General features: G+C 56.7%; 1 protein-coding gene and 1 long non-coding RNA gene across 2 annotated transcripts in view; one reads left to right on the forward strand and one right to left on the reverse strand.

The window, feature by feature from the left end:
* The window catches only part of LOC109451199 (uncharacterized), a 41,120-nt gene extending 16,782 nt beyond the window's left edge, over nt 1-24,338 (reverse strand). The window contains exons 1-2 of the mRNA XM_088792275.1: nt 24,072-24,338; nt 23,034-23,799 (exon numbers count right to left, since the gene is read on the reverse strand). Coding sequence (XP_088648401.1) covers nt 23,034-23,799; nt 24,072-24,338 — 1,033 coding nt within the window. The remainder of the gene's footprint in view (nt 1-23,033; nt 23,800-24,071) is intronic.
* A 244-nt stretch (nt 24,339-24,582) lies between these two features.
* LOC148758999 (uncharacterized) lies at nt 24,583-25,758 on the forward strand. Its single transcript, XR_016020363.1, has 2 exons — nt 24,583-24,790; nt 25,185-25,758. It is a non-coding gene; the product is annotated as an uncharacterized LOC148758999 (long non-coding RNA).
* The last annotated feature ends 304 nt before the right edge of the window (nt 25,759-26,062 follow it).

Here is a 26,062-nt window from a genome sequence, read left to right on the forward strand (position 1 = left end):
ATCTCTTATGTAACTATGTGTCCCTCAGCCTGGCAGGGTACCCGGCATCCAGGATAACAGGAAGTGCCCCCCTACTCACTCTTGGAACAAAGCCACTATCTGGGATGTAGAAGGCGCAGACATGACTTTGGGTCTTCCCCAAATAAGCCAGAGAGGAGATACCCCAGGACCAACTGAGCAAAGGCTCAGGAGCCAGCATTCGGCCCAGGGTAACTCCTAGGCTAGGCTTCCCCACTACCGCTGAGTTCGGGCTCAGGCTGGCCCCCAGGTTGTACAGACGCCCAGAGCAGTAACGCTTCATTGTGACAACACGCTGCAAGTCCCAACCAAGGTCCAACTCACCACAGCTAGGAATTCTGCTGGGCTGTGGCCAGAATCTCAGGTGGGATGTGGAATCCAGGCCCAGTCCTTAATCGAACCTCTGCCCAGGCTGAGTGAGTAGGGTGACCAGGAGGGAGGCAGGCGCCGGGCACCATGTGCCCAGGTCCTGGTCCCTTCCATGCCCTCCTACCCACGCCCTACGTGCCCACCCACATTCCCAAGCATGCCCAGATAAAGGCGTATGTCTCCCACAGACCCTCCGAAGCAAGAGCTCAGCTGTCCCCGTCCTCTCAGAAGTGCAACCATCCCTAGTCCCTGTCACCTAGGACCAAGGGTCATGCTCCCCTTAGATGGACAGGCCGAGACCTGTTAGCGCCACCCACCAGAGCACGGAGTCACCCAGTCACCACATTAGCCCACAACTCCTCTCCTCACTGTCTCCGACCCTGATACTGAGCTTCCTGGGACTCGTATGGCCCAGAGGCCGGAGGGGGCCTGCCGGTGGCTCCCCAAGGATGTGCAGGTCGAGCCTGCAGCAATCCCCTTGAAGATGGAGCCGGGAACCTGGGAGCCCAAGGTGCCCTGTCTGCACGCAGCGTGGGCTCAGGACCCCTCGTCGTGCAGCTCTGGGCTCTATTCCTACCTCTCCGCTCACTCGCTGCCGGGCAGCTCTCGAAGCCTCTGTTTCCCCAGTTGTTGTACAGGGCCTTGAGCATGTCACTGTCCTGTTTATTAGAAGGGAGCACCCCAAGGAGGGACTGCCCTGAGCCGCACAGCTCTCGCCTGGACTGCCAGGACACCCTCCCCGCCTCTCCTACCTGTGAGATTGTCCAAATACTTCCTCCTTGGGGCCCAGGGGTGCACTGGTGCTAGATGAACACGCCTGGGCCCACCTGCCTAAAGGCCACAAGATGCCCCCACCCTGTGGCCTGGTTAGGAAATCCCGCCTGCTTGCTACACCCTCACCAGCCACACCTGGGCTGAGATTCTCCAATGCCCTCACCTGGGGTTGACCCAAGAAAGGACCACAGACTGGGGCACCCGGAAACAGCATGGGGAGCCAACGGAGCACACACCCAGTCTTCCCTGTGGACCACAAGCACGGCTCGGCTCAGGCACAGAGGGCACTGCCATGGGCAGCACATCACCGTGCCCACCGGCTCAGTAGCTAAGCTTTCTGCGAATGGCCCAATTCAATGTAACTCTCGCTGATGTTAGTGTGACAGTACGGGCTTCCAGGCTACGGGAGCTGGGGGAGCTGGGACAGGACATGGCCACGCACGTGTCAGCAGTGAAAAAACAGGAGACACCGAGCAGCTCCGCAGGCCATCCCACGCCCGTTCTGGACACACAAGGGATGTGGAATTTCTATCCTGACAGGTGACTGGAGCTCCAGCTGCAGGGGCAGGCGTGGCTCTGGGGCCTTGGCTCAATCCCCAAGAGACACGGGAGACACACGTGGCCACAGCTGGAAAACTCACTAGGACAGCCGTTCTGGGGCCAGGCACCCCTCCAACTTCACAGCAGCGTGTGCAGAATGTCCTCCCTTCAGGACACTCAGTTGCTCCCACATCCTTTCACCTACTCTCCCAGTGATGCCCACGGAGAAACAAGGTCAAGTGACTGCGGGGTCTCGCAGGGGAGGCCCTGACTGGGACGTAGCGCACAGAGGCGTCCAGGCAACCCCAGCTCCCGCGGCCTGCCGTCCTCACTGCCTCATTCCCGTCGGTGTTCTGAGTGTGACAAACATTGTGTCACTTGCCCTGGGGACCCCTCCAGGCTGCCGGAGCCTCCTGAAGCTGTCCTCCTTCCTGAACGGCGTGGGGGGGGGGGTGGCCAGGGCCCCTGGGGTCTCAGGGTCACTAGTGAACTCCAAACTGGCGTCCCTCAGGGGCACTAGCACCCCCAAGTTCCAGAAGCCACAAGGCAGGTTTGGGGGAGGGGGCTGCCAGACCGCCTCGCTCCTGCCCACAAGTATCCCTGCATTCTAGGACATTGCTGTGTCCACCTGCACGGTGGCCCAGGGCTGCTGGGTTCCCATGTCAGCTCTGCCCCTGTGACCACTGACAAGCCCCCTCACCTGTCTGGGCCTCAGTCTCCACACCTGTGACATAGAAACAGTGATGCCACCTCCTCAGATTTACATGAAGATTAGGACGATGCACACCCGTGCCTGTGGGGCTCAGTGGACGGCAGCACCCACCACAGACACCCCCAGAGCACTCTGAGGACATGTGAGAACGTACTCTGGGCCCTGATACGTGGAGGAACTCCGTCCCAGCCTCTCGTCTTACAACTGACCAACTCGCCCGGGCCTGGGGCCTGGGTGGACACAGCTGAGAGCAGGCTGCGGGGCAGGAGACTCTGAGCCCCCGCAGGAACCCGGATGTGGACCAAGCTGCAGGACACACAGACCCCAGAAGGCTCAGCCCCGCCTTGGCCACACTTGTCTTCAGCATCAGACGTGGCCCCTTTCCAAGGTCATCTGTAGGAGAAACATCCTCCCAGCAGGAGCCAGTGCTGATGAGCCGTGCACCGAGTACACCCCCGAGTCGTGTGGGGAAATGGCGTGGGAAGGACTGAGACCTGGCCCTGGGTCGTGCCAGGCCGGACACCCAAGGTCAGGAGGGCTCAGGAGTCCGCCGGTGGGCGTGTGGGCGGCCACATCCTCTGGCCTGAGTTTGCCAGACACACAAACCAGGGGTGTGTCCCCATCTCTGCCACTTCACTTGGGCCAAAATGGCTCCAGGAGGGACTTGGGGAAGCGACAGCTGCCACGGGGGTCGGTGTGGTCAGGTGCAGGTGAGCTCAAGTCCCCAAGGACATGGTATCTAGTGGCAGAGCTTCCAGACCCAGGGAGGAGCCTGGGTTCCAGAGCCAAGCAGGTCACATAGACTCCGCCAGCCTGCATGGCCTTCAGGAACCTGGTCTCTAGGAGCCCGTTTTGTATCTTTAAAAGGAGCCATTTACACCCACTGTACAAAGCTGACGTCGGAGATAATGAACGAACGTGAGATTCCCAGCGGCTTGGCCAGAACACACAGTAGGTTCACACAAGGCAGCCGCCAGCCCCACACTAATTACCGAGGCGGTTCCAGAAAAGCAAGCCACTGCCAGACGCACGTCTGTCTGCACACCCACCTTGGGCTCAGCTAAGTCGGGTTTGTCACAAACAATGTCAGCAAAACAACGGGTCCTGGTTCTACCGCGACAACAAAACTGAGTCCTGTTTTCTTTACAGGTGTCATTACCAGACATCAGACTTAACGTGCATGGAGGCTTCAGGAAGGGCTCTGCCCCAAAGCCATGCTGCCACCATCACGGGCTGTGCCAGCCTCTCCCTGCGACTCAATGCCAGAGTGTCCCCCGCCTCCCTGAAGGTTACCCATGCTCCTTTTAAATAACCAAAATGTACCCTGTTGATGGTACGGCCCCGCCCCACCATGACCTCCTGCACCCCTCGTAAACGTCTGTGTTTAGGGGGAGAACACACAGTGATAATTTGGGTGAGTCAGTTTCCCTCTGGCCACACGGTTGGTTTTGTGATTTAAACAATTTTCCCCCCGTTGCAAAAGGAACAGATCCTCATTAAACAAGGTTTTGGAAAACAGAGAAAAGGAGAAAGGCGGCACTCACTTTTAATCTCCTGAGCTGAGCCAGCATGCAGCCGACTGCCCTCCCAGGCACCACCTCAGTCTGTCCTGCAAGCTGCCCGTGCGGTCATAAACCTGTGTCACCCCAAGGGGTAACTGTCACAACTGCTTGGCCCCAGAAGGGTTGGCTGCTCCCAGTTCGTCATGTTTGTAACAGGCGTCATTAGGATAAACATCTCTATCTTTATTTATACACGAATCTTTCCCCCACAAGACCCCCAGAATGGGGTCCCAGGAGTGCCTTCACATCGTGAGGCGGCCACTCCAAGCCTGCCCCTCAGAACTTTCCAGAGACCCACCACATGTCAGCGGTGGAGGTCAAAGAGATTATGGGACAGGTGGGGAAACTGAGGCTCAGAGCAGGACAGAGGCTGGCCCTAGATCTCGCAGCAGGCCGATGACAGAGTGGGGGCCCTGCCCGCTCGTCAGGGGTGACCTCCCCAAGACACACTGTTTCAAAGGCCTAATGGAAGCTGCCCAGACCCAGCTCAGCAGGACAAATATGTCTGGCCCTCAGAAGGGTGCTGCGCACCGCCGACCTTGTTCATCACAGACCCGCGAAGGTGGACGATGGGCAGACGAGGGGTGTAATGAGTCCCAAGGAGGGGCTGGGCAGGCGAAGACCACTGCCAGGGAAGGGGACGAGGGCCCTGCAGTCGGGGCGGACTCCCACAAGCCACGATGTATGGGAAATTTGTGAATTGGAAATACCTGACCTAAATTAACAGGATGGGCCAGTGGGTCCCCATGCCTTCCTTTCACACCCAGCGACCTGAGAAGAAAAGGCCCCACAGCCTTCGACGGTCACCTCTAACAGCTGGTCTTCCTGACTGAAATCCCAGTGTGGCTTTCCCAAGCCCGGCGTTACCCCGCTGCCGATGGATGTCCTCCCTCCATGGCCGCAGGTGGTCAGGGCTCGGGTCGTCCACTGGGCGCCATCACACCGTATGTGATGAAGTGTGCTCTCACAGCCACTCAGATTAGTTCTAACAGGGACTGTATTTGGTGGAGGCGGGAAAATAAACTGTCCGCTTGTTTCCCGGAGTGTCTTGATTCACGGTGATGTGGCGACTTTGGCGGCTTCTGCCACCGCACTGAGCGCAGGGAGGCCCTTCTCAGCCTTATCGTCTCCTGTTTCAGTTGCTGGATTCTGTTTCGTTCATTCATGAAACGTTCCCCCAAGAGCCTGCCCTGTGCCAGGCTGGCGACTTTGGCCTGTTCTGCCTGAGGCGCTCAGTCTCCCGGGCCAGATACCTGCGTGAACTCATTGCCACAGCTCAGGGGCTGCAGGCCTGCAGGACACGGGTTGGGTGAAGAGTAGGGAGGGCTTCCAGGAGGAGGTGAAGCTGCTCCATAGCCTGAAGAGCTGGGGGACGGTGCGTGGAGGGGGCAGGACAGGTTGTCGGGGGCCTTGCGAGTCCCAGGAAGGGGAGACGACTTTAGCCGGAGCTGGATAGCTCCTGCAGGTTGGGAGACGGGGCAGGGGCTTGCATTGCAGCCACACATCCCTGGGTGGGAATGAGCCAGGGCAGGGCAGAGGGCAGAGATGTTGGGACGTGCTAACAGGCAGCAGAGCGGGCAGGACATGGGGACGGTCTGGGTGTGGCCAGCCTCCCTGCCTTCCCCTACCAGCGGGTCTCCAGGGTGCAGGGGACTGGGACGGGAGGGGCGGTGGAGCTGGCCAGAGGAGCCCGCCTGCCTGCCATAAATCACCGCGCCAGGCTGTATAATTATCTGGGCACTTAAGCTCCTCTTTCTTCTCTTCCCCCTTTCCCTGGGGAAATTTCCTTCATTTCCTACATTATCCCAGTCTCCCCGCGTGTCTAAATCAACCTCTGCTGCTGCTGCCCGCTCCTCAGAGCTAACTCCCTCCGCTGACTTCACTGGGGAGGGCGGGCTGGGGTGTGGGGAGGAGGTGGCTACCAGGATGTGATTGTTCAAACCCAAGTTTCACTCCTGCCCAGGACGCAAAACTGAAAATGCCATCTCACCCATCCTTTGAAATGCAGTGACGCTGTCCCCAGATTGTTCAGCTGCTTCTTTAGCCCCTGGGATCTGTCAGCAAACCCAGGGGGCCTGGAGCAGGGTGGCAGGCTCAACATTGAGTGGGGGATGGACTTGGTCCCTTGGCCCAGACAATGAAGAAGGAACACCGCCAAGGAAAAGGGGAACCACCGTGCTGGCTACCCAGGGCCTTCCAGCAGCAGTTCCAGGTAACCTTGAGAAACGTCAAGCTACCCCCAATTCCCCTGGGGTCTGCTGGGATGAGTGTCAGCCCCACCGTGGGTCTTTGGCAATCTTGGGGGTGCAGCTTGCTCCATTCATGATGAGGGAAGTGGGGTCAGCGCAGCTCTGATGCCACCACCTACCACTTATCCAGCCCTGCCCCCACCTCTCATCTAGTTCCCACACTCATTTCAGTTACTAAGCCCACTTTTTAGATGAGGCTACTGAGTCCCCAGAAGGAAAGGTACCTGCACAAACCACCATGTGAGCCACCCCCAGCTGCTGTGAACGCCGGCTACCTCCGACATTGTGCTCTTTGTAAGCTGAAGTGTCCCCCGTACACTGGCAGGAGCCCAGGAGAGGCCAGCATCATGATATCTGTGACATTTCACAATAAGCAAGTGGGAGCTGAGTTTTCATGGGAGGAGTCAAACCATCCATTTGGCAGGTTGGGCAAAAAGTCCCCAAGGACCAGCGTTGTCACCCATCACTCCTGTGAAGCTTGCTCACCACCTCCCAAGAGGAGGAAGGAGAGCTGACACCTCCCCAGGACGTCAGGCAGGGTCTGGGGGCTGCCTTGCTGCCACGGACCAGCCCTGTGTGAGCTTTTCAAAGTTAGCAGGGCAGCGCTGCTCTCCCAGGCCTCTCACCAGCCCCCGTCTCCCCGGGGGATGCGCCAGCTGGGTTTTTTAAAAGCTAGATCTCATTTTCTGCCCACATGTCTGACCTCCGGAAACCTCTCGGGTAGTTTTCCAGAGCCCTCTGGATTCCTTCACGGGCACGTTTCATGCCTCTGCTCACCACATTCACAGCCAGGTCACTGGGCACCTAACAGATGCCAAGCGGAGCCTGGCAGGCACAGCTGCCCAGGCTTCTGGCTGCCCAAAGCCGAGCCGGCCCTTCCCATGCCGGGTGGGTCTGTGGACTCCAACTGGTTCTCGGCCTCACAAACAACCATCTCCGGTCAAATTCCATGACTCGTTCCCTTACCAAAAAAACCCAAGCCAAAACAAAACAAAAAAAACCAACAAAAAAAAATCCTCTTTGAAAATGAGGAAAAATCCCAAAACTGAGAATCCAGAAGAGCTGGCGTCGCTGCAGCTTCATTTTCCCTGTCTTTCTCTTTCTGTCATTGCAAGGAAGTGGAGAAACAGTTCAATCGTCTCATTTTACAGATGGATAAACTGAGGCCCAGAGAGAGGAAGGGGCTTACTCAGTGCCCTCCATGACTCTAAGGCCCAGCCAGTACGGCAAACCGGGGCCCCTGACTCGGGTCCAGCGTTCCATCCTCAGCAGCTGCTGGTCCTGTGTGGGAAAGGACGGGGTCTGAGCCTGTGGCCCGCCAAGGCCCAGAGTAGTCACAGGCCTGGGGGACCTGAGCAGGGGACTGCAAGCCCCTCAGGCACTTTCACTAAGGAATGTCAACCAGGGTGGGAGGGCCCAAGGGTGGGAGGGCCCAGACCACTGGATCCCCTGGCATAGAAGGCTGGTGCTCAGTAAACTCGGGAAGAAACCCCTGGGGGAACCTTACACTCCAGGGAATGGGCTCAAGGAAAGCAGGCTGGCTCTAATGGAAACCAGTCAGCGGCCAAATGCAGCAGGAGGGACCCCCCCCCATGGTTTCCATGGGGACGGAGCTGGGAGGCGGTGCTATGGCGTGGCTGCAGCAGCAGATGTGGCCTGTGCAGGGCTGGCGAGGGGGACGGCGGTGCGCCTGGCAGCGGGGCCCTGCCTGGGACGTGGCAGGCCTGAGGCTGGAACAAGCCTGTGGCTCGGGGGGTCCACCACCTCCAGGAAGTTCCCTGGATTCCCAGGGCCCTAGGGCTAGCACTGGGTGCACCAGGCTACCATTTTGCCCTCCATCCAGCTGGGCCCAGCCCCAGGCCCAGCAGGATCTCAGCCGGATCTGGGCCTCCTTGAGGGCGCCTGTGTTTGCTGAGTGAGGCCCCCGGCCTGTGAGCACGGGACAGACCCAGCAGTAACAGCTCTGGCCCTCCAGCTGAAGACCCAGCCTCAAGAAGGTCAGCTTGGACAAGGTCACTGGACAGAGCAGCCAGTCTCCTCCTGTGCCCCAGCCAGGGCCTGCCGAGTGCAGGCTCCCAATCTCTCCAACAGGAGCCCTGGAGAATCTAGTGAGCACTGAATGGACCTGACACAACGGAACCTGTGGGATCAGGGATGTGAGTGCCAGTGAGGTCTCACGGGTGACCGACACGACCCTGAGGAGAGCTGGTTTCACATGAGCTTATCCTGGCCGGACACGGCACCTCCGTTTTGCCCTGATCTGAGGGAGCTCCCTCACCGAGGCCCCCGCCTTGGAGCAGCTGTCCGCAGGCATTGAGGACCCCGGCTCCCGGCCCATCCACAGGTCCCTGAGATAAGTGTCTCCACGGGACAGGGGTCAGTGTCCATCAGATGCTGAATGGTGTCTGCAATGAGCAAAGACGTGAAGACCCTGCAAAAGCCCAGGCTCCTCGTCCACACCGCAGGCTCCCAGCCCAAAGGGAGGGTCTGGATTTGGCCCAGCGCAGAAGGGCCGCCTTGAGAACACTAAGGATTGCAAAATCATCTTGCCTGTTTCGGGTTGGTTTTTACAGCATCTCCCAAAGGTTTTTATTCCGAGTGTGTGTGAATGACAAACTGTCCCCAGAGCTCTGAGATCACTTGGGCCTGCCACCTCAGATAGTTCCCGCTTTGGCCATGGGAACACTGAGCGCAAGGACGACCCTCGGGCTCTCTCCTTCCCATGGCCTGCTTCACACTGCATGCTCTCCATGGCCCAGCCAGCACTCAGAGCCACAAAGCCTGGCGCCCTCACCCCGGCAGGGCTCCTGCAGCCATCCTGTTTGCACCCTCATCCAGCACCAAAACAGACTGGGACATGCTGGCCCTGATTGGATATTGAAATAAAATGGAATTGGCAGATTAAATTAAAAAATGGATGTTTAAAAAAATGGATTAAAATATCTGGCCCTGGCACATAGTAGGTCAACAAAGGTCAGCTTCCCCTCAACCCAAAGGAGCTGAGTCCTGTTTGCAACATATGGCATGTACTGGCCATCCCTTGGGGAAGCCAAGGTGGCCCCAACTCTGGGCCAAGGCAGGGGATTTCTGCCTCTCTGGGTCCCCCACTGGTCCTGCCCCAGCCAGTCTCACTCACCGCTCCCCTGGAAGCTGGACTCTGACTGTGACGGCCACACCTTTCCCCCACGGTGTGGGCCATGGCGGTCTGCCATGCTGCCTGGCCCAGGAGTGCCCAGCTGGAGGCTGCCTCCGCGGGACACCCTCCAGCGTTGGTCCCACAAGCCGGGGGACCCACAGATTAGCCATTTGCGCATGACTCCATCTCAGGGGCAGAACTCACCTTTGGTGCGGGAGCACCCAGGACTGAGGCCTGAGACCCTTGCGGCCCACCCGTCAGGGCCTGGGAGCCTCCACCGGTGTTGGCATCGGACAACTTACTATTTGTGAACAACAGGCTCAAGCTGGAGGGCAGCTCTCCGCACCGTTGAGGCCTCCACTGCCACATCACGTGTGCCTGTGCCCAGCCAGTGGGCAGGGGCCGCTCGCCTGGACCTCGCATGGGGCTCAGGTAGGACTCCTCGTCCCATAGAGTTGAATGGAGCAGCACAGGCTGGAGGCCCCCGTGGGTGGGGAGGGCGGGAACTTCTCTCCTGCCTCCAGGAGCCCTCCACCCACGCCTGGGCCGGAAGTGTGGGCACACCCACTGCAGGAATCCTGGGGCAGGGCTGGGCTCCCAGGAAACTGGGCCAGAGGTTCCTGATCACAGGCTGCAGCCAGCCCTGACTCCCCCCACCCTGCAAGCCTCCTGGAGATTTGCAGGCCCGGCCTCCCCCCGCATCCAGACCCCACACTGAGAGGCCCGAGTCCCAGGGACCAGAGGCTGGGACCCTTCTCCAGGGCCCACCCACCACTGTCCCATCAAGGGCCACCCGAGCCCCTGGCTGAGTGCCAGGCACTATCACCACATTTAATTCCACGAGAAACCTGTGGGAAGATTTATCCCTCCCTTTACAGGTGGGGAATTGAGGCTGGGATGGACAGGTAGCTCACCTGAGAGCCTAGGCCTCTGGTCTCTTCCTAGGAGGCCACAGTGAGGGAAAAACCAACCAACCACGGGCTTCCCAGATAGGCTCTCACTTCACACATCTGACCCTTTCCCGAAGCCAATTCTGTCACCCCCATTTTAATTCAAGAGAACGGAGGCCTTGTAGTGAGAATCATTCTTATCAAGGCCTTTTTTCCAAAGGTGTACTGAGTGTTCACGCCATCTCATCAACTCCCCCCCCAGCTCTGCCACGTGCCTGATGGGAAACGGGGACTGCTTACCCTCCCCGTGGCCCGAGCCCCAGCACGCAGGTACACATGTGCACACACGCAGACCTACCCGGGAGGCCAGCCCTGCCGGCCGCTTCTTGGAGGAGGGCCGCCAGCACGCTGGCCAGCCCACCCCGGGGCCTTCCGGCCGCTCCTTCCTCCGGCCCGCCTGCCCGGATCCTGCTCTGGGCCTGCCCAAGCCGCCATTTCCTCTCCTGGGCCTGGAGGCTCACTTCTATTCCTCTCAGTCTGCAAATGGCCGGCGCCTGGAACTGCCGGTCCCCTGAGGAGACAGGGCCATGCCTGGCCAGGGCCCAGAGTGCAGCCAGCCAGACAAGGAGCCTTCCTTCCCCTACCAGGAGCCTGGCACCATTGCCTGCTTTGGTGGCCCTGGGCTGGGGAGAACGACGCATCACACTGGGGCAGTGGAGTGCCCAGTCTAGGAGTCCCCAAGGTGGCCCTCAGGCTGCAGGGCCCACTGGGAAACAATGAAGGGGGCCAGCCCCTGGCAGACATGTCACCTCCAAACACCAGTCCACCTCTGGAAGCCACCGACGCACCAGGGGAGTACAGGGCACCTGTGTATGTATGCAGTGCACAGGCACGCCACTCACATCCAGCTGCCGCGTGGACACGCATGTCTGCACTCAGTTTAACACATAATGAATGCTGGGCTTTGGAAGACGGCAGACCCAGGTTCAAATCCCATCCCAACCCTCATCAGCTGGCAGAAGATGGGGAGGTCACTCGGCCTCTGAGCTCAGTGCCTCCCCTGGCGGGGTGTCCATGAGGACAGCCCCTCGTCCTGACATTTCTGAGACTCAGCAGTAAATCAGGGAGTAACAGCATTTGTGTGGTGTGTTCTATGAACTAAGCGTATGCTAAGAGCTCGCTTGACATGTGTTACCACAAGGCAGGGACACTTACGTCCCCACTGTATAGATGAGGAAACAGGCACAAAGAGGTAAAAACACCCTGATCAGCATGGCCAGGAAACAGAAATGACTCCACGTGAACCCTGGCCTCAGTACTCTCCTCCACTCTGCTTTCCCAAATGTGAAAGGCGCCGGGCGTGGTGAGGACTCCCGGGACAGTGCGGTTATCTGTATGATCGCCACCATCACTGCGATGACCGCCATCACTCTGAGACCGATTCAGAGATGCTGGGCTGCTACCTTTGGCCCCCAGACCAGGGCCACCTTCGTGGCACTGACAGTAAATTCATTTCAGATGCTGAGACGGGAGTCAACAGGCGAAAAGACCAAAATTGGAGAGGCTGAAATGGTTAAAAAATCTGAAAGCAGAGCCGCTTGTGAAATCAGCTCCCAAACGGCTCTGGCAAATTTCATCAACTTTTCACTTTCCCAATTATTCCCCAACATCTCTGCCAACAGGTACGTTCCTTAAAATAAACAAGCCACAGCCAGACACTTGCGTTAACCACTGGCCAGGGCGGCAGCAGCTTGCAGGGTACGGCAGAGACAAGCGCCCTCCCCTTACTCAGCTCGACAAATTCCGAATCCAGAATTTAGAAATGCAGAAGAAAACACTTAAAAATAAGGAGGGGGGAGAAAACAACCCTCAGACCGATTATTACATCATCATGTGAGCAAATTCACAAAATAAACAGTTATCCTCATTTGCAAATTATTGTGGCTGTAAAAGTGCTCTGCCCTCCCGCGTGGTGGTGATAGGAAACAATAAATTGTGCACTTTGTTATCTTGGTAAGATAATTTTTTTTAAAGTTTATGGCTACTCTTTGTAGTTTACCTGTTGAACTATTATTTTTTTTTAAGTTTGGATTTAAATGTACCTTTTAGACCACGCAAAATATTTATCATCTAATTTTTCATAAAAGTCTCAAGATAATTTTACATACAACACCTAGAGATTTAATGTTTGTCCTACAGAGATTATGAAGATATTAAAATCAAACATCCCAAACACCACAATTTTGGATTTAAATCTAGTGTTATGTGGTTGGTGCTGCAAAACAAGGTAAAAATTGGTAATTAATTAATACATTTAAGGTCCTTTGACCTGGGGCATTTGGAGTCTTAAAAGGCAAAGATAGAGACCAAAATTTAAACTAAAATTTAATGAAGATGATGGGTGTTCCTCTACCAAATTTTTCAGGGAATGAGATCATCTAATAAGACTGTTTTGATACAAAAATGCCACTTGTTTATTTTGACCTCAGTTCTTTGAAATTGTCGACTCCACAATTGAAATATGCTGTGTGTTCCAACAAGGGCCCGGCAGTCGTAATGACAGACCAGCCCATCTGTGCTGCGAGAATGTATAATTTCAGCCTATAGTGGAATTTATATAGAAGCGATGATGTGAAAACTGCTATGCGTGGTACTTCTTAAAAAAAAAAAAAAACCCTGCTGAAAAGTACTGGGTGCCATGGAGAATGCTGATATTTTGCTTGATTTTTTTTTTTTTTTTAAAAAGATTCTATGGAATTTTACTGATTTGGGGAAAAGGTAGTGTCATTATCCGAGCTAAAAAACTAAGATGATAATTGATCCCATATAAGCATCCAGCTATGCAAGGCGTACACTGGAAAATGTGTTATCCATATACATTAAAACCTTTAGAGGAACATAATCTCAGTGGAAAATATTAATTTAGAATGAGAAGCTCATTTATGGAACTTAATTGATTTTATGCTACTTGCCCCTACCTTGTCCAAAAAGAAGACGAATTAATGCTCAGGAAATCTGACTATCTATCATTCCAGGATTTAAGATTAAAAGGCTACTTCACTTACATTAATTATACCAAAAAATAAAATACAATAAAATAAAATATGAGGAGCAGACAACTATTAAAAGTATAAATTCTTTAAATAAAATGATTAGCCACCCCACCCACCCCGATGCTTATCTCTATACTCTTGGCTCTTTTACCTTTAAAATTTATTACACTCTGTTTTTTTCTAGTCCTTTTTATTTTCTCACCAGTGTTTTATTTGGTGCTTGTTAAATATTTGGGTGGAAAGATCCTGCAGCTTGCAGCAGCAGAATGTGGCTGTCATAATCATGGAAATGTTTTAATTATCTCTGCTATATACACCTGTCTCTGCAGCCCCACGTCCTCCAGTATCAACTGCTGTCTAATCTCAGAACAAAAGCTGCCGATATTCCTCGTGTGGGCTGAGCTGTTTTAATATTTGGTGGTATCGGCTCGGGCCGGCTGCTCAGATCTGCACCAACAGGGCCCAAACACCTCTGAATTAGGAAAACAAAGATGTATTTACATGGGACTTTTCCTTTTAGTTGCAACATACAACTTTCTGGGCCTGATTTTCCATTTTCCATAAATCAAGACTCTGGCTACCCTGAAACATGGGGAAGCCAGGCGGCGTCTGCAGGCCGCGCTTTTGTCAGCCTGCCAGAGAGAGGGTGGAGGTGATCTTGGAGCTGAACTCTGTAAAGCCCACTTTTTTAAGTGAAAAGGTTCAGCAGTTCTGAAGGGTCAGGCACTAACAGAGAAAACTCAGGGAGCCCCGGAGTCCAGCTCCTGGATGCCCGCAGCGTGGCCTGGGGACACAAAGGTCTGTAAGGAACTCCCACGCCCAGTGGCCAAAATTCAGACCCTGGGCAGCCGGGTTTCTCGGCCCACGGCTCTGCAGAGGGAAACTAGGATGGGATCGGGCCACAGGCAGGCCCAGGCAGGCCCCAACAGGCCCGGGACCGCTCACGGCCCCCCAGGGTCTGTCCAGTGGACCGGCCCATGTGCACCCCACGAGCCGTTTGTGGGCAGGGAGGTTATGAGTTGGGCATAGCACCATTAGCACTTAAAAAGCTTAGAAAACAAAGCCCAAAACAACCTAACAGATTTCCCCCACACTGAGCTGAGAGTCAAAAACAGCTCTCTTTCTTGTTTTTCAAAAAATAAAACGAAAGGGGAAAAAGAACTAGATCCTTAAACTGTGGACATGGCAGGATTGAAGATGCCGGACAAAATAAAAGGGCCTCTGTTCCTTGATGCAGAGTCCACCCTCCGTGTGCCAGCCTGGCTCTGCCTGCCGAAGACTTTGCTGGAAGTAGTGTGGACGATTCTGATTTTTCCCTTAGCTACTCCTGGCGCTGCTAATAATTGATAGTAATAGTAATAGTAATAATAATGAGACCCCACAACAAACGGACACGAAAGAGTAGGCCATGCCTATTAATACCTCCTGAAACATTCGTTCAAATAATTGAACATGTAGCTACTGTGAAATAACAAACATTCATTTTTACTGTGATTTCTAAAGCCTGTAGCTTTGGATCTTAAAAATAAATGGGCTTGGCTTCTGCATTTTCCCTGCAGTTTTTGCAAGGGCTGACTTCACTGAAGATATGTGTGTGTGTGTGTGTGTGTCTCTGTGTGTGTGTGTGTGTGTGTGTGTGTGTTCGCGCGCGCGCGCATGGGCGGGGGGTGGGGGGGTCGGTTTGGAATAGAATTTTGAATTTCGGATAACCAATTAGAGGAAGGAAACGTAACAGGCACCGAGCACAAGATGGCAGAGCCCTCGGCTTGTCTCCAGCAAAAGAGAAGGGAAAAGGTGACTTACCCAAGGTGCGGGAGGTCGAGGAGCTTTCTCAAAAGCAAGGAGGTGAAATGGTGTCCCCTTGCCGGGCTGGTCACAGTGGCAGGCGGTGGAGAGCAGGTCCTGCTGGCCAGCAGGCCATCCCCAGGTGCCAGCCCGTCTCTAGCTACCGTCATCCATCGGTCCCTTGGTCCGGGCCAGCGTAGCCTGGGCCTCGGCCACCCCAGCACCCGGAGGCAGGGCTGCCAGGAGCCAAGTGGCGCTGGGGGAGGCCCGGCTGCCAGCCCAGGAGGACGAGGAAAATGCTACTTTTGTCTCCTGCTCTCATCTGGCACTGGCTGCCCGGGGAGGGGGGGCCAGAGGCGGCCGCTGCGGCTCAGCCCCGCCCACCGGGAATTTTTGAAAGATGCTCATGGGTGCCGGCAGGATGGCAGACGTGGCAGAGGCGGGTGGGCTGGACCCCCAAACCCACTACCAGACGGGGGTGGGGCTGGCTGAGGGGGAGCAGGAGGAGGAGACAGGAGCGTCTGGCCACTCAGCGGCCGGCCGAGGAGGACGCCGGGAGCCCGGCCTGGCCCAGGCCCGGCCAGGCGCCAGCCCTCCCCGTGGCCAGGCGGCGCGGCCCGGGCGCCATGTTGGGGCAGCCGGTTGGGCCGGGCTGCTCTGGGAGTCCAGGCGCCGGCTGCTCGGGGATAGAGGCCACATTGTTCCCATGCTTGGCCCCGCAGAGGAGCTGGCAGTGGCCAGCACCCCAGTTGTGCTCCATGGGGGTGAAGCCCAGAGCCCCACCCCAACAGCCCCGGGCCCTCTGAGGGAGCCCATCCTAACCGATACCCCAAAGGCTGTGCCGTCGCTGCGGAGAGCTCTGACCACAGGTTTGAATCTGGCCTTGTGAGTGACCGGCCGCCTAATCCTGGGCAAGCCATGCCACCTCTCTCAGCCTCAGTTTCCCCATCTGTACAAAGACCAGGGAGAATGGCTCCGACCGCGAGGGCTGCTGTGATGACAGAATGAAAAATAAACGCCGAGTGCTGAGCACAGAGCCTGGCACCCCACTGGCACTCAGCAGACGGTTGCCATGCCCAGCGGGGCCGCAAGGTGGCCAGGCAGAGTCCGGGGTCCACGCATGTCACCACAGCCTCTCAGACCATCGCAAATCCCTGTTTCACCAAAGCGAATCCCCGCCGCCTCAGGGGAAAGGTGACCGTGCTGTGCTCCGGCCCTCAGACCCGCGTCAGTGAACTTGAGTTCTAACATGGGCACTCTTATTTTTATCAGACTTCCCTGCCCTTTGTTGCAGGCATCTGGGCCGCGTCCGCGTGGCCAACCTGCTTGCCCAGGTCTCTCCTGTGCTCCTTATGTGGCCAGGAGTTGAGGTGATGACTGCCGGCTGGCCCTGTGCAGGGTGAGCCACTGGCTGCCAGTGAAGGACGGTGCTCCTGGGGCAGGCAGGGCCAACTCTTGCCTCGGTGGAGGGGACAGTGTGGAGTGACCATGGCTGGGCCTGACTCGCCGGCCCACGGGCCTTCCTGTCAGGACGACTGGAGGGAGGTAGGGGTGGCCGGGACACCTCAGCCTGCCAGCAGGATGTTTTAATACAGCTTTATGGCTGCTCAGAGCCAGTCGTGCCCAACGTGAAAGTGGGGGAAGCGAGTGAGCCAGGAGGAAGTGCCCAGGAGGAGCCCTCTGGTCCTCGCTCTGGTGTCACGCACACGGCCACGTGACCAGCTTGCCAGCTGATGCCAGAGACAAAGCAGGTAGGATTCCAATGCCACACGCCCAACCAGGAACGCTGGGAATTCCATTCCAGCAACGGCTTGGCACAGCTGCCAACATCCTGGACCCGGGAGGAGAGGGTCTCTCCCATGCTCCATGGGGAAGCCACTGAAAACCAGGTGGCCATTTTGGGGCCAGCCCAGCAGGGAGAGGAGGCAGAGCCTGGATTCCGGCTGTAGGAGGAGGTGGGCACTCCCACCCTGACACACACACATCACCACAGCCAGAAGTCGCTGCCTGGGAGATAATGGCCTCCGCCCCAAGGCCTACAGGCCAGCGTGGGGCTCAGAACCCAACACAGCCGCCAGGTCCAAATCAGGTCCTTCTCAGATGAGACTGCAAGCCGAGAGCTTTGGCAGCAGCACTCCAGTGCCGGGGCCAGAATCCCCACCAACAAGCCCTTCTCCTGGCAGGGCGGGGAGGGCTCCACAGGTGACATGCATGGACGCTGACATGCTCGGGACACACATTTACCTGCAGGCCAGAACCTGCAGGTCCGGTGCCGGCTCGCAGCCCAGGCAGGTCTGGGTGATGTGATGAGCAACTCACATGCGATTTACGGCAGCTTCTCTCACTGTTAAAACTGAAGACTGAAACCCAGGCACCATCAGTTTATTATAATTTAAAATGTAATTATAAAAGGCTGATTTAAATGTAAATATCGGCCTTAAACACATAGATTTAAGAGCCCCAAATCAGCAGGTAAATATGTCAGCTAAATGCTCTTCCTGCCATCTGAAATCCCAGGAATAAATAAGGAAGGGCGGTTCACAGAGAAACCCAGCCCCAGCACTGGAAGCCAACGGCATCAGGAACATTCTTTTTTTAATCTTAACGGAAAATCTATTACTCCTTTAAAAAAAAAAAAAAAAAATTGGCCTTTTTACTTTGTCCCTGCCATGCACACATTTTTTAGCTGCAACTACCAGTCTCATTTGACAATCATAACCATTGCCTCTGCGGGTCACATCTCTGCTCAGAAAACCTCTGAGCCACTCAACAGCGGGCCCGCAGTCTGCTGCTCGATTCATCATCCATCCATGCGGGTCTCTGAGCTGACAGTTTTGAAAGGCAAGGCAAGTTTCCCATCCAAAATTTCTCAAGACGACTATACAGCATTTTACTTTTGAATCCCCCCCCCCAAAAAGTGAACAAAAGCTTGTGTTGTAGGGTTTTTCTGCCCCGTGTCACGAGATTTCAGTCTTTTCCATTTCAATTTTACCAATTCTACCCCTGGTCTCAGAGGCTGTTTTGGCCACTCCCAAAAGAGAGTTGTCTTCATAGTATGGGGAAGGGAGGGGGGCAGGTCAATGCAGAAGGTGAAACAAACCACAGCTAAGAGATTCCAGGATTAAAAAAATAAAAATAAAAAATGCACCAGCAGTTTTAAAAAAAACAAAACCTCGTTTTTGAAGCCAAATATCATTTGCCAGCAAAGTCTTTTGGGTGAAAGGGAAGGTTGGCAGGGCAGGGAGTCTCATCCCCCATCGTCTCGGGGCCACTCCACCTTCCGTCCTCTCTGCCCACCTCACAGGGGCCTCCAGGCTGAGGACCTCCTAAGCTGGCGAGGGTTCAGGGCCCGGTATCCCCTGCAGCCTTCCTAACAAGAACCCCCGCCCCAGCTCCCCACTCCCCCGAAAATGCTCTCATTACAAGCCCCATCAGGATCAATTCCTGCCAGAGTCCCAGAGTCCCTAACGTGAGCCTGGGGTCCCAGCCTCCTTTCCCAGGGCGCCTTCCTGGCTGGGCTGAGGCTGTAAATTTAGCAGGAACCGGGTAGAGCTGCCCCGGCACCATCCCCAGCAGGCGAGAAAGGAAGAGGAGGTAGGCCTCAGAGGGGCTTCTGCCCATTCTATTCACTTAGAAAACTTCCACCCAGAGCTAACTCCGGGCCGGGTGTGTCAGGGGTTACAAGCACACCCTCCCCAGCTGGGCCTGTGTGTGGCTTCACCTAGTCAGGCCAGGCCAGACTCTCTGGTAACCTGCAGGCCGCTCCCACGTTTATCAGGTTTGGGGAGAAATAAAGGAGACCAGAGAATCACAAATATTGTCCAAAATCTTTCTCAATGGTCTCCTCCCAATGCCCCCCCACCCCCCCAAGGATGGACCATTCCTCTTCCAGTCCCTGTGTCTCTCACTTCCATTCTGCAACCCACCCCCAGCAGACAAAGGCCGACCCGGGCCTGGGTGGAGGGAGGCCCCATCTAGCCCACGATCCGAAACATGGCTACCTTTCCAGTGCTCACGAACGTGCCCCTGCAGCCTTTCAGAAGAAAAGAAACCACAGAAGAAAACAAAATAAACTTGTGAAAGTTTAAACTCCACTCAACAAAGAAAGCCAGACATTCCCACTGAAACTTCCCAAGGACCACGGGTCGGGGACCTTTTTTCTTCCTTTTCTATAAATCTCCGTCCCTGACTGAGTTCTCAAGGCCTGTGATACCCAGACACTACAGCTCCTCCTCCACTGTCCCAGCCAACGGGACACTGGTCGCCCCGAAAATAAATATTTCATATAAAAGGTCCATTGTCTTCCCTCGGAGACAATTGTTTCTTTTTCTTTCCCCGGCTCCATAACATCAGAAAGCATGGCCGAGGCCTTTCAGGGTTCTCTCTTGTTCCCACAAGATGGTCTGAGGAAGGGCAATCTCGCTGGGTCTTCCTGAACGATCAGCTAAGAGGTAAAATCCTCCCGAAGCAAGCACTTTGGTGAGCGTTCGCTCGGATCGGGCCAAAGAACAATGAGCTCGTCCGAGTGGTGAAACCCTCCCACCAGACTGCCACCCGCCTTGCCAGCAAGGACGTTGGTGGCCGGTGTGGCCACCCTGTACCTTTTTCTTTCCCCGTACCCCAAAGAGGTGGAGGGGCACATATCAGGCCCTGGGGCCAGCACCCCGGTGAGTCCTCCAAGGAAATAGTACCTGTCCTGCAAGCACATCCTGGGACCCCAAGGAGACGTGGTCCCCTCTAGTATACTCAGTGCCTCTAGGCTACGTCCCCGTGACCAGGAAAGCCTGGGCTTTGCAAGCTATGACAGTGTGCCTTAAAAAGATCCTTAAGGTTCATGACCACTGGTGGGGTAGGGGGAGGGCACTCGTAGGTGTCCTTTCTAGTGAAACCAAAACTGTGCTCTGTTTCTTAGAAACTCAAAAAATATAATAACTAGCAATAAAATTGGAAACTGCCATTTACAATAACAATTACAAGAGCAGCAGCCATTTATGGCGTCCCTGCCACGTGCCAAGAACTGTGTTTTGTGGGAAAATGTCTCGTCTGAACCCTCTGAAGGACCCCCTCTGAGGTCAATATTATTATTCCTGCTCCAAACCTCAGGGTACAGGCCCAGGGAGGTGCTGGGACTTGTCCAGGGTCACACAATGAGCCAGGGTATGGGCCAGATTGGAGCTGCCTGGATGTGAACTAGGACACCCCCATCTAAAGGGATTTCTGCAAGAGTATTCTCCCTTCACCCCAAGTGTGATAACATACCCGCCAAGCCCAGTAACAACCGAACATAGTGATTTTCAGATGTTTTCCCACCTGGTTTTGAAGGGCTTCCCTCCCTTCCCGAATTCTGTTCCTTACTGGGAAAACATCGCTGCCTTGCATGAGATTTCCCTGGACACTGTGGAATGCCTGTGCAGGCAGGGAGCCCGCCAGGGTGGCTAAAGCCCTGTGGCCCCTCCCTTGGCCCCACAGGCTACCTTTGAATCAGGCCTAGTCCAGGCCAGGATGCAACAGGCCCCAGAGCCCTTCTGAGGTGCAATTGAGACGGATTCACAGAGTCGGACCCGGTCAGGTGCAAACAACACGGACCCAAAAGTAAGCCCGCTGCAAAGCTCCCCACTGTTCCCGCTGAGCAAAGCAAATGCTGTCTGCACCTGTTCACAAGGCATGCTTGACACCCGGCCACGGTGGACACCTCATCACCACACACTGCCAGTGAGCAGAGCCAGCACCCCGGAGACCCCTCACCCAGGATCTGGGGCCTCAGGTGGCTAGAGGCTGGGCATAGCAAGGTCCCAGTGGAGGCAAGGGGCCGACGTGGTTTAAAACAAAAACAAGAATGCCAGGGCCATCCTCCCACCAGCCCACTACAGTCCATGAGACCCTGTCCCTGCTTGGCACAGTCTTTCTATCAAATCCCGAAGTAATAAAAAAAAAAAAAAAAAAAAAAAAAAAGAAAAAGACAGGCACCAGTTTCATTTTCAGAACCTCGTCTTTTGTGTGTGTGTCATCATAAATAAATTTTGCCTGGATGGGATGTCCCAACCCGGTAAGAAGCCCCTGGTAGGACCTGAGCATCCACTGCAACTGGGCTGGCTCTAAGGAACAAGGACAAAGGCAGGGCAGGATAGCACTAGTGCCGAGGCAGGGCCTTGGGTCGTGGGCGGCCCCTCCATTTGCTAAAGGCTCTCTACCCCATCACATTCCGTGTGCCAGAAGCACACTTTGGGGCAGGAGATGGGCTTCTGGAGGTTTGTCGAATAACAACCCCCTGCTAAGTGGCCCTGGGGGTGCATCCTTGGATGCTCAGGCCTTTCCCTGCTCCCCACGTCTGGCCCACGGAGAAGGAGCAACAGATTGCCCCACGTTTTGGTGTCTTAAGCCTGGGGGATGCCCAACAGCCTCAGCAGAATGCTATACCATTCCCACCCATCTAACAATACATTATAGGTCATCTGTGGACTCGGAGAAAACATTTTCCACATTTTGCAGGCGAGGCCCCGATGGAACTTGAGCTTCTTATAATTACTAACCTCGTCACCGCCAACGCCATGCCAAACACAGCTCCCGGCTGGAGCGGTACGCCTTCAGCAGCTGTGCCCCCATTTCAGAGATCAGTCCTGAGCATCCCACCCCAGGTTTCACATCTGCTAAGCACCTCTGATAAAGTCATAAATAAAAATTCAAAACGAGGGGTGGGGTATGGGAGAGGGGTGTAATGGCCTAGCAAAACAGCTGGCCAGGTTAGTCTGCAATCCCCAAGCAAACTTTCAGCCTCCAGGCCAGCGTGGACCAGACCTTACTGAAATGCTCTTCTTTTTCCTCCGGGTTCTTCCCTGGGATCTGGGGAACGAGGCGGCCTGGGGAAGAGGGAGGCGTGAGGCCGGTTTGGGCTACTCAGGCCTCTGTCCACGTTCCCGGAAACACGGCCACCAAGTGCCAGCTCACAACTCCGGGGTGTTATGGAAACAGGCCCTCCCGCCCCAGTATATTGTGGTCAAAGCACCCAGCAAGGTTATCCAAACCACATCATAAGGTGGGGGAGAGTGGAGGGGAAATCACACCTGTGATGGGACCATATTAAAAAGCGGGCTTAATCCCCCACAGGTATGGGTTTCATTTTATCAGGATAAGTACACACAAGTACAAACACGCATTTTAAAACCCCAAATAGCTAGAATCAATGAACTAAAATAAAGTGAAAATAGCGCTGGCCTGCAGAGACTGCCTTGGCTTCTGAAACCCAACTTTAAAGAAATTAATTTCAGCATTACCTTAAAACCCTGTAATTACGACAATCGCGCATTCCTTCACCCCTTTCTTGCTCCCCACAAACTGCCCAGGGCCTCGGCTGGGCCTGTGTGTGAGCCACCTATAAAGGGGGATTTATTACGCAAAGTTATGAGTTGTTTTTCGTTTTATGCCACCATAAACAACAGCTTCCACACAAGGGCCTTTCACTCAACCAGCCCCATGGCTGCCAATGCTTGACGAGGGCCCCCTAAATCAACTCTCCATAAATGCTGGACCAACAGAAAAAAATAAGCGGTGCTGGTTTAGGACGTGAATAAAAGATTTCAATTTTTCAAGAAAGGACTGTAGCTCCCAAATAACCTTTCCAAACACATCTAACCTGAAAACACATTTTCTCTTTCCCTTCTATTCTGTTTAAGATGCCTGCTAACGTTATTTTATGTGTTCAGCAAAATTCTCTCTGGCAAAAGGCCGGCACACCTGAGATTAGAAGCTGTATTTCACAAATTCCAAGTTCCAGAATGTTAATGACGGCCGTGGAGTTGTTGCATGCTGGTGCGGCTTCATGTTCAAGAGCAATCTCCTTCTCGCCCCTCGACTGTGGAAGGCCTGCCCTACAGAAGGGCTCTTCTGAGAGATCTCTTCATTAATATTTAAATATTCACTAAGTAGTGAAAGTGAGAAATGCACTTACCGTACTCAGGAGTCGCCTTTAACCCGATGGTGACCCGTGGCGCGCAGGTCGGCGGCCGTGCCCTTGCCAGAGGAACGCGCCGGGACGCAGCCAACGCTGCGATATCGTGCCTGCGGCCGCCCAGGCCCTTGGCCATCGGTCTGAGTCCTGGACTCCAAACGGTTCCCTCCCTATGCGCCGAAACGGCAGAGAGCAAATTGGTGCCTTCTCCCGCAACTCTTCTCAGGGCGGCTCGGCTCCGGGACGATACAGACGAAGTGCACGGCCAGGCCCCACTTCCCCGGTCCCGCACCGCGCCGCGGACCGCGCCGCTCCTCTTCTCCCGGCTCCGGCTTCCCTGTAGTGAGCCACTGGACCTCGCCGAAGAGTGGCCCGCAGGACCAGGTCGGCGCGTCCGCGACCAGCGACGCGAGGGACCTTTGTCCTGGACGAAAACGAAAGTGCGCCGGGCCGGGGGCGCCCACGCCCTGCCGCGGAGGTCCCGGCCGGCGCGCCCACGACTTTCTCCAAGTTCACGTGCATCCCGGGGCGGTTGGGCGAGTGCCACGGGCCCGAACTTGCAGCGCCCGGCCGTCGGGCGCGCTATGGGTTGCGAACAGGGTGGGGGCGGCTCGGTGGCGCGGCCCGGGGCACAATGGGAGCCAACGGGCCGGCACGGGGACAGCGCGGGCTCGGCCTCCGCGCTGCCGCTCGTCTGGCGCGGCCCGGGCGCCGAATGCGGCGGCAGCGGCGGCTTGGCACAGACGCGCCGCGCGCCCGGTGCATGCTAATGGCCGGCGGCCGCGCCATGAATTATTCAGCAGCGGCGCGGAGAGGGTGAGCGCGGCGCGGAGGGCGGCCCGGCCTGCGCGTCCCCCGCCGCTGCGAAGGCGCTGCGGCGACTTCCCAAACTTTCGCCGGTCGGCACCGAGGATGCTGCCCCCGCGGCTCCTCCGTCCCCGCCCGAGCGCGCCGGCCGCGCTTCCCCCGTTGCCGCCTATTTTATGTCTTTTGTCTCGGAGTTGGCACCTGTCCCAGAGAGCGCGTTTCCCTGCCCACCCCTTCGCCGCCGGATCGGGGCGGGGGAGGGGGTACGGGGGACCCGGAGAGGAGGGGACGGATGATGGGGGAAGCAAGGCCCCTACGGGCCCCGCAGTCCAGCGAGACCGCCCGGGGGTGACGGTCGTGCCCGCGTGCCGGGCGCCTCTGTTCCGCGGGGAGGGCAGGGTTTCGGCTGTGCCCGGAATACCAACGAGGCCTCCCAGGGCCCCCGGCCGTGCCCGCAGTGGGCGAGGACAGGGCGCGGCCCCTCCCCGACTCCCCCATTCGCCGCGCACCCTCCTCCCGGGGCCGGCGCGCGCGGGCGGGGCGGGCGGCGCGAGCAGCGGATTCGCCGCCCGGGCCCCGCGCCTCGCCCCGCAGCCCCGCGTGCGCGCCCCCGCAGGCACGCCGCCCCGGGCGCTCCCCGTCCGCGCGCCCCCGCCCCGCGGCCTCGCCCGCCTACCCGCGCCGGGCAGGGGCACGGCGCTGCGGGTACCCAGTCGCTTTTTGCTTCGCGCCCTGGGACCCGCGCGCTTGAGGGGGGCGGCAGGCACGAGCCCCAGCCCGGCCCACTCCGGCCGCTCTGGCACCGGGGCTGCTGCCGGAGCGTGTTCGGCGGCTGCGCTCCAAGGCTCCGGCTGCCATGATTGCGGGCAGCGGGGCGCGCGCGCGCACGCTCGGCCCGGGCTTGGGGACTCCGGGCAGATCGACGGTCTTTGGCCTGACCGTAGCCTCGGGTGCGCCGCGGACGGCGGTCAGGGTCGCCGGGCTCGTCCCTGTGGGGGGCCAGTGCGCGCTGTGGAGCTGTAGACAAGGCTCCGGCACAGAGCTTGGGGGTCGTCGGTGGCAGGGAGGTTCCCCAGGGGCAGAGTGCGTGCCAAGGCGACCCCGCGGCGGCTTCCCGGACACCGCGGGCCGGGCGGAGCAAAGGGCGCAGTGCCCCGTGGGGTAGGGGGCGGGGTGCATGGGATCCGGTGAAGTGGAGGGGCAGCGCACTGTGCCCAGAGATAGAGTGTGCAAGGTGCTTTGTGGAGGGGGTCCTCCCGGTGCCCTGGGAGGCGTGGGATGGGCGGGAGTACAGTGCCCAGAGCCGCTGCCCAGTTCTGAGCTCGCTCTCTTCCTTCCCCGCAGAAACAACTTCCTGCTCTCTGGGCCCAGGGCACAGGCGCTGCGGGGAGACGGTCTAGGCCGCAGCTTTGCCATCTCGGAGCCTGACGACTACACTGCTGTCCCCGGGGCCCCGCGGTTCCTTTCCGCACCCAACCCGGGGGTCGCAATAGGCCAGGCTCCAGGGTCCGGACACCGGTTAGAATGCCAAGGAGGCTGCAGCAGCTTTTCCTGCCGGCTCCGCAGGGGCGCCTGAGTGGTTTCCCCGCAGAGGAGCCTGCCTGGGCCTCTGGCTGTAGAGGACACTGACACGGGGTCACTATGCCCAGACCCCATCGCCCTGCTGGGGCATGCCCTCGCTCACAACCAGATGGGCCTGGTGTCCCCAGACGCCCGCGACGGGTGCCCGAGTGAAAGGAGGCCTCCTGGGCCCCATCCCAATGTCTCTCTGTGCCTGTCTCCCCCCACCCCCCCAGCTGGCCTTGGCATTCTAACCAGTGTCCCTTGACGTCATATCTCGCCATTTCTGTCAACCAATTGAAATTTGCCCGTTGTCATAAAAATATATATACTTTTTATGCCATTGGTAAATTCAAAAGTTCCTCGTGTGCCCTGCTTCCCAGGAAACTCCATTCCACATTGATTGGGCTGCCCAGGAATGGGGGGCTGGCCACATGGGGCAAAGCTGGGCTGGGGCAGCTGGAGCAGCTCTGCCAGGGCATCTGCTGCCTAGACCCTCGTGACCTTGGCCTTGAATTGTGTTGGACACACACACACCAGTGCTACCACTCTATGATATACACAGTTTTGGGGGGAGGGAGAGAAAAAACCCAGGCTATATTAAGAAATCTTCCAAAATTGCTTCCCTGGGTGTTAGAATCTCACTGTAGCTTCTTCTTTCT

The sequence above is a fragment of the Rhinolophus sinicus genome, chromosome 1 (genome assembly GCF_057876585.1).
Source record: "Rhinolophus sinicus isolate RSI-liver-muscle chromosome 1, RSI-T2T, whole genome shotgun sequence".
NCBI classification, from domain to species: Eukaryota; Metazoa; Chordata; class Mammalia; order Chiroptera; family Rhinolophidae; genus Rhinolophus; species Rhinolophus sinicus.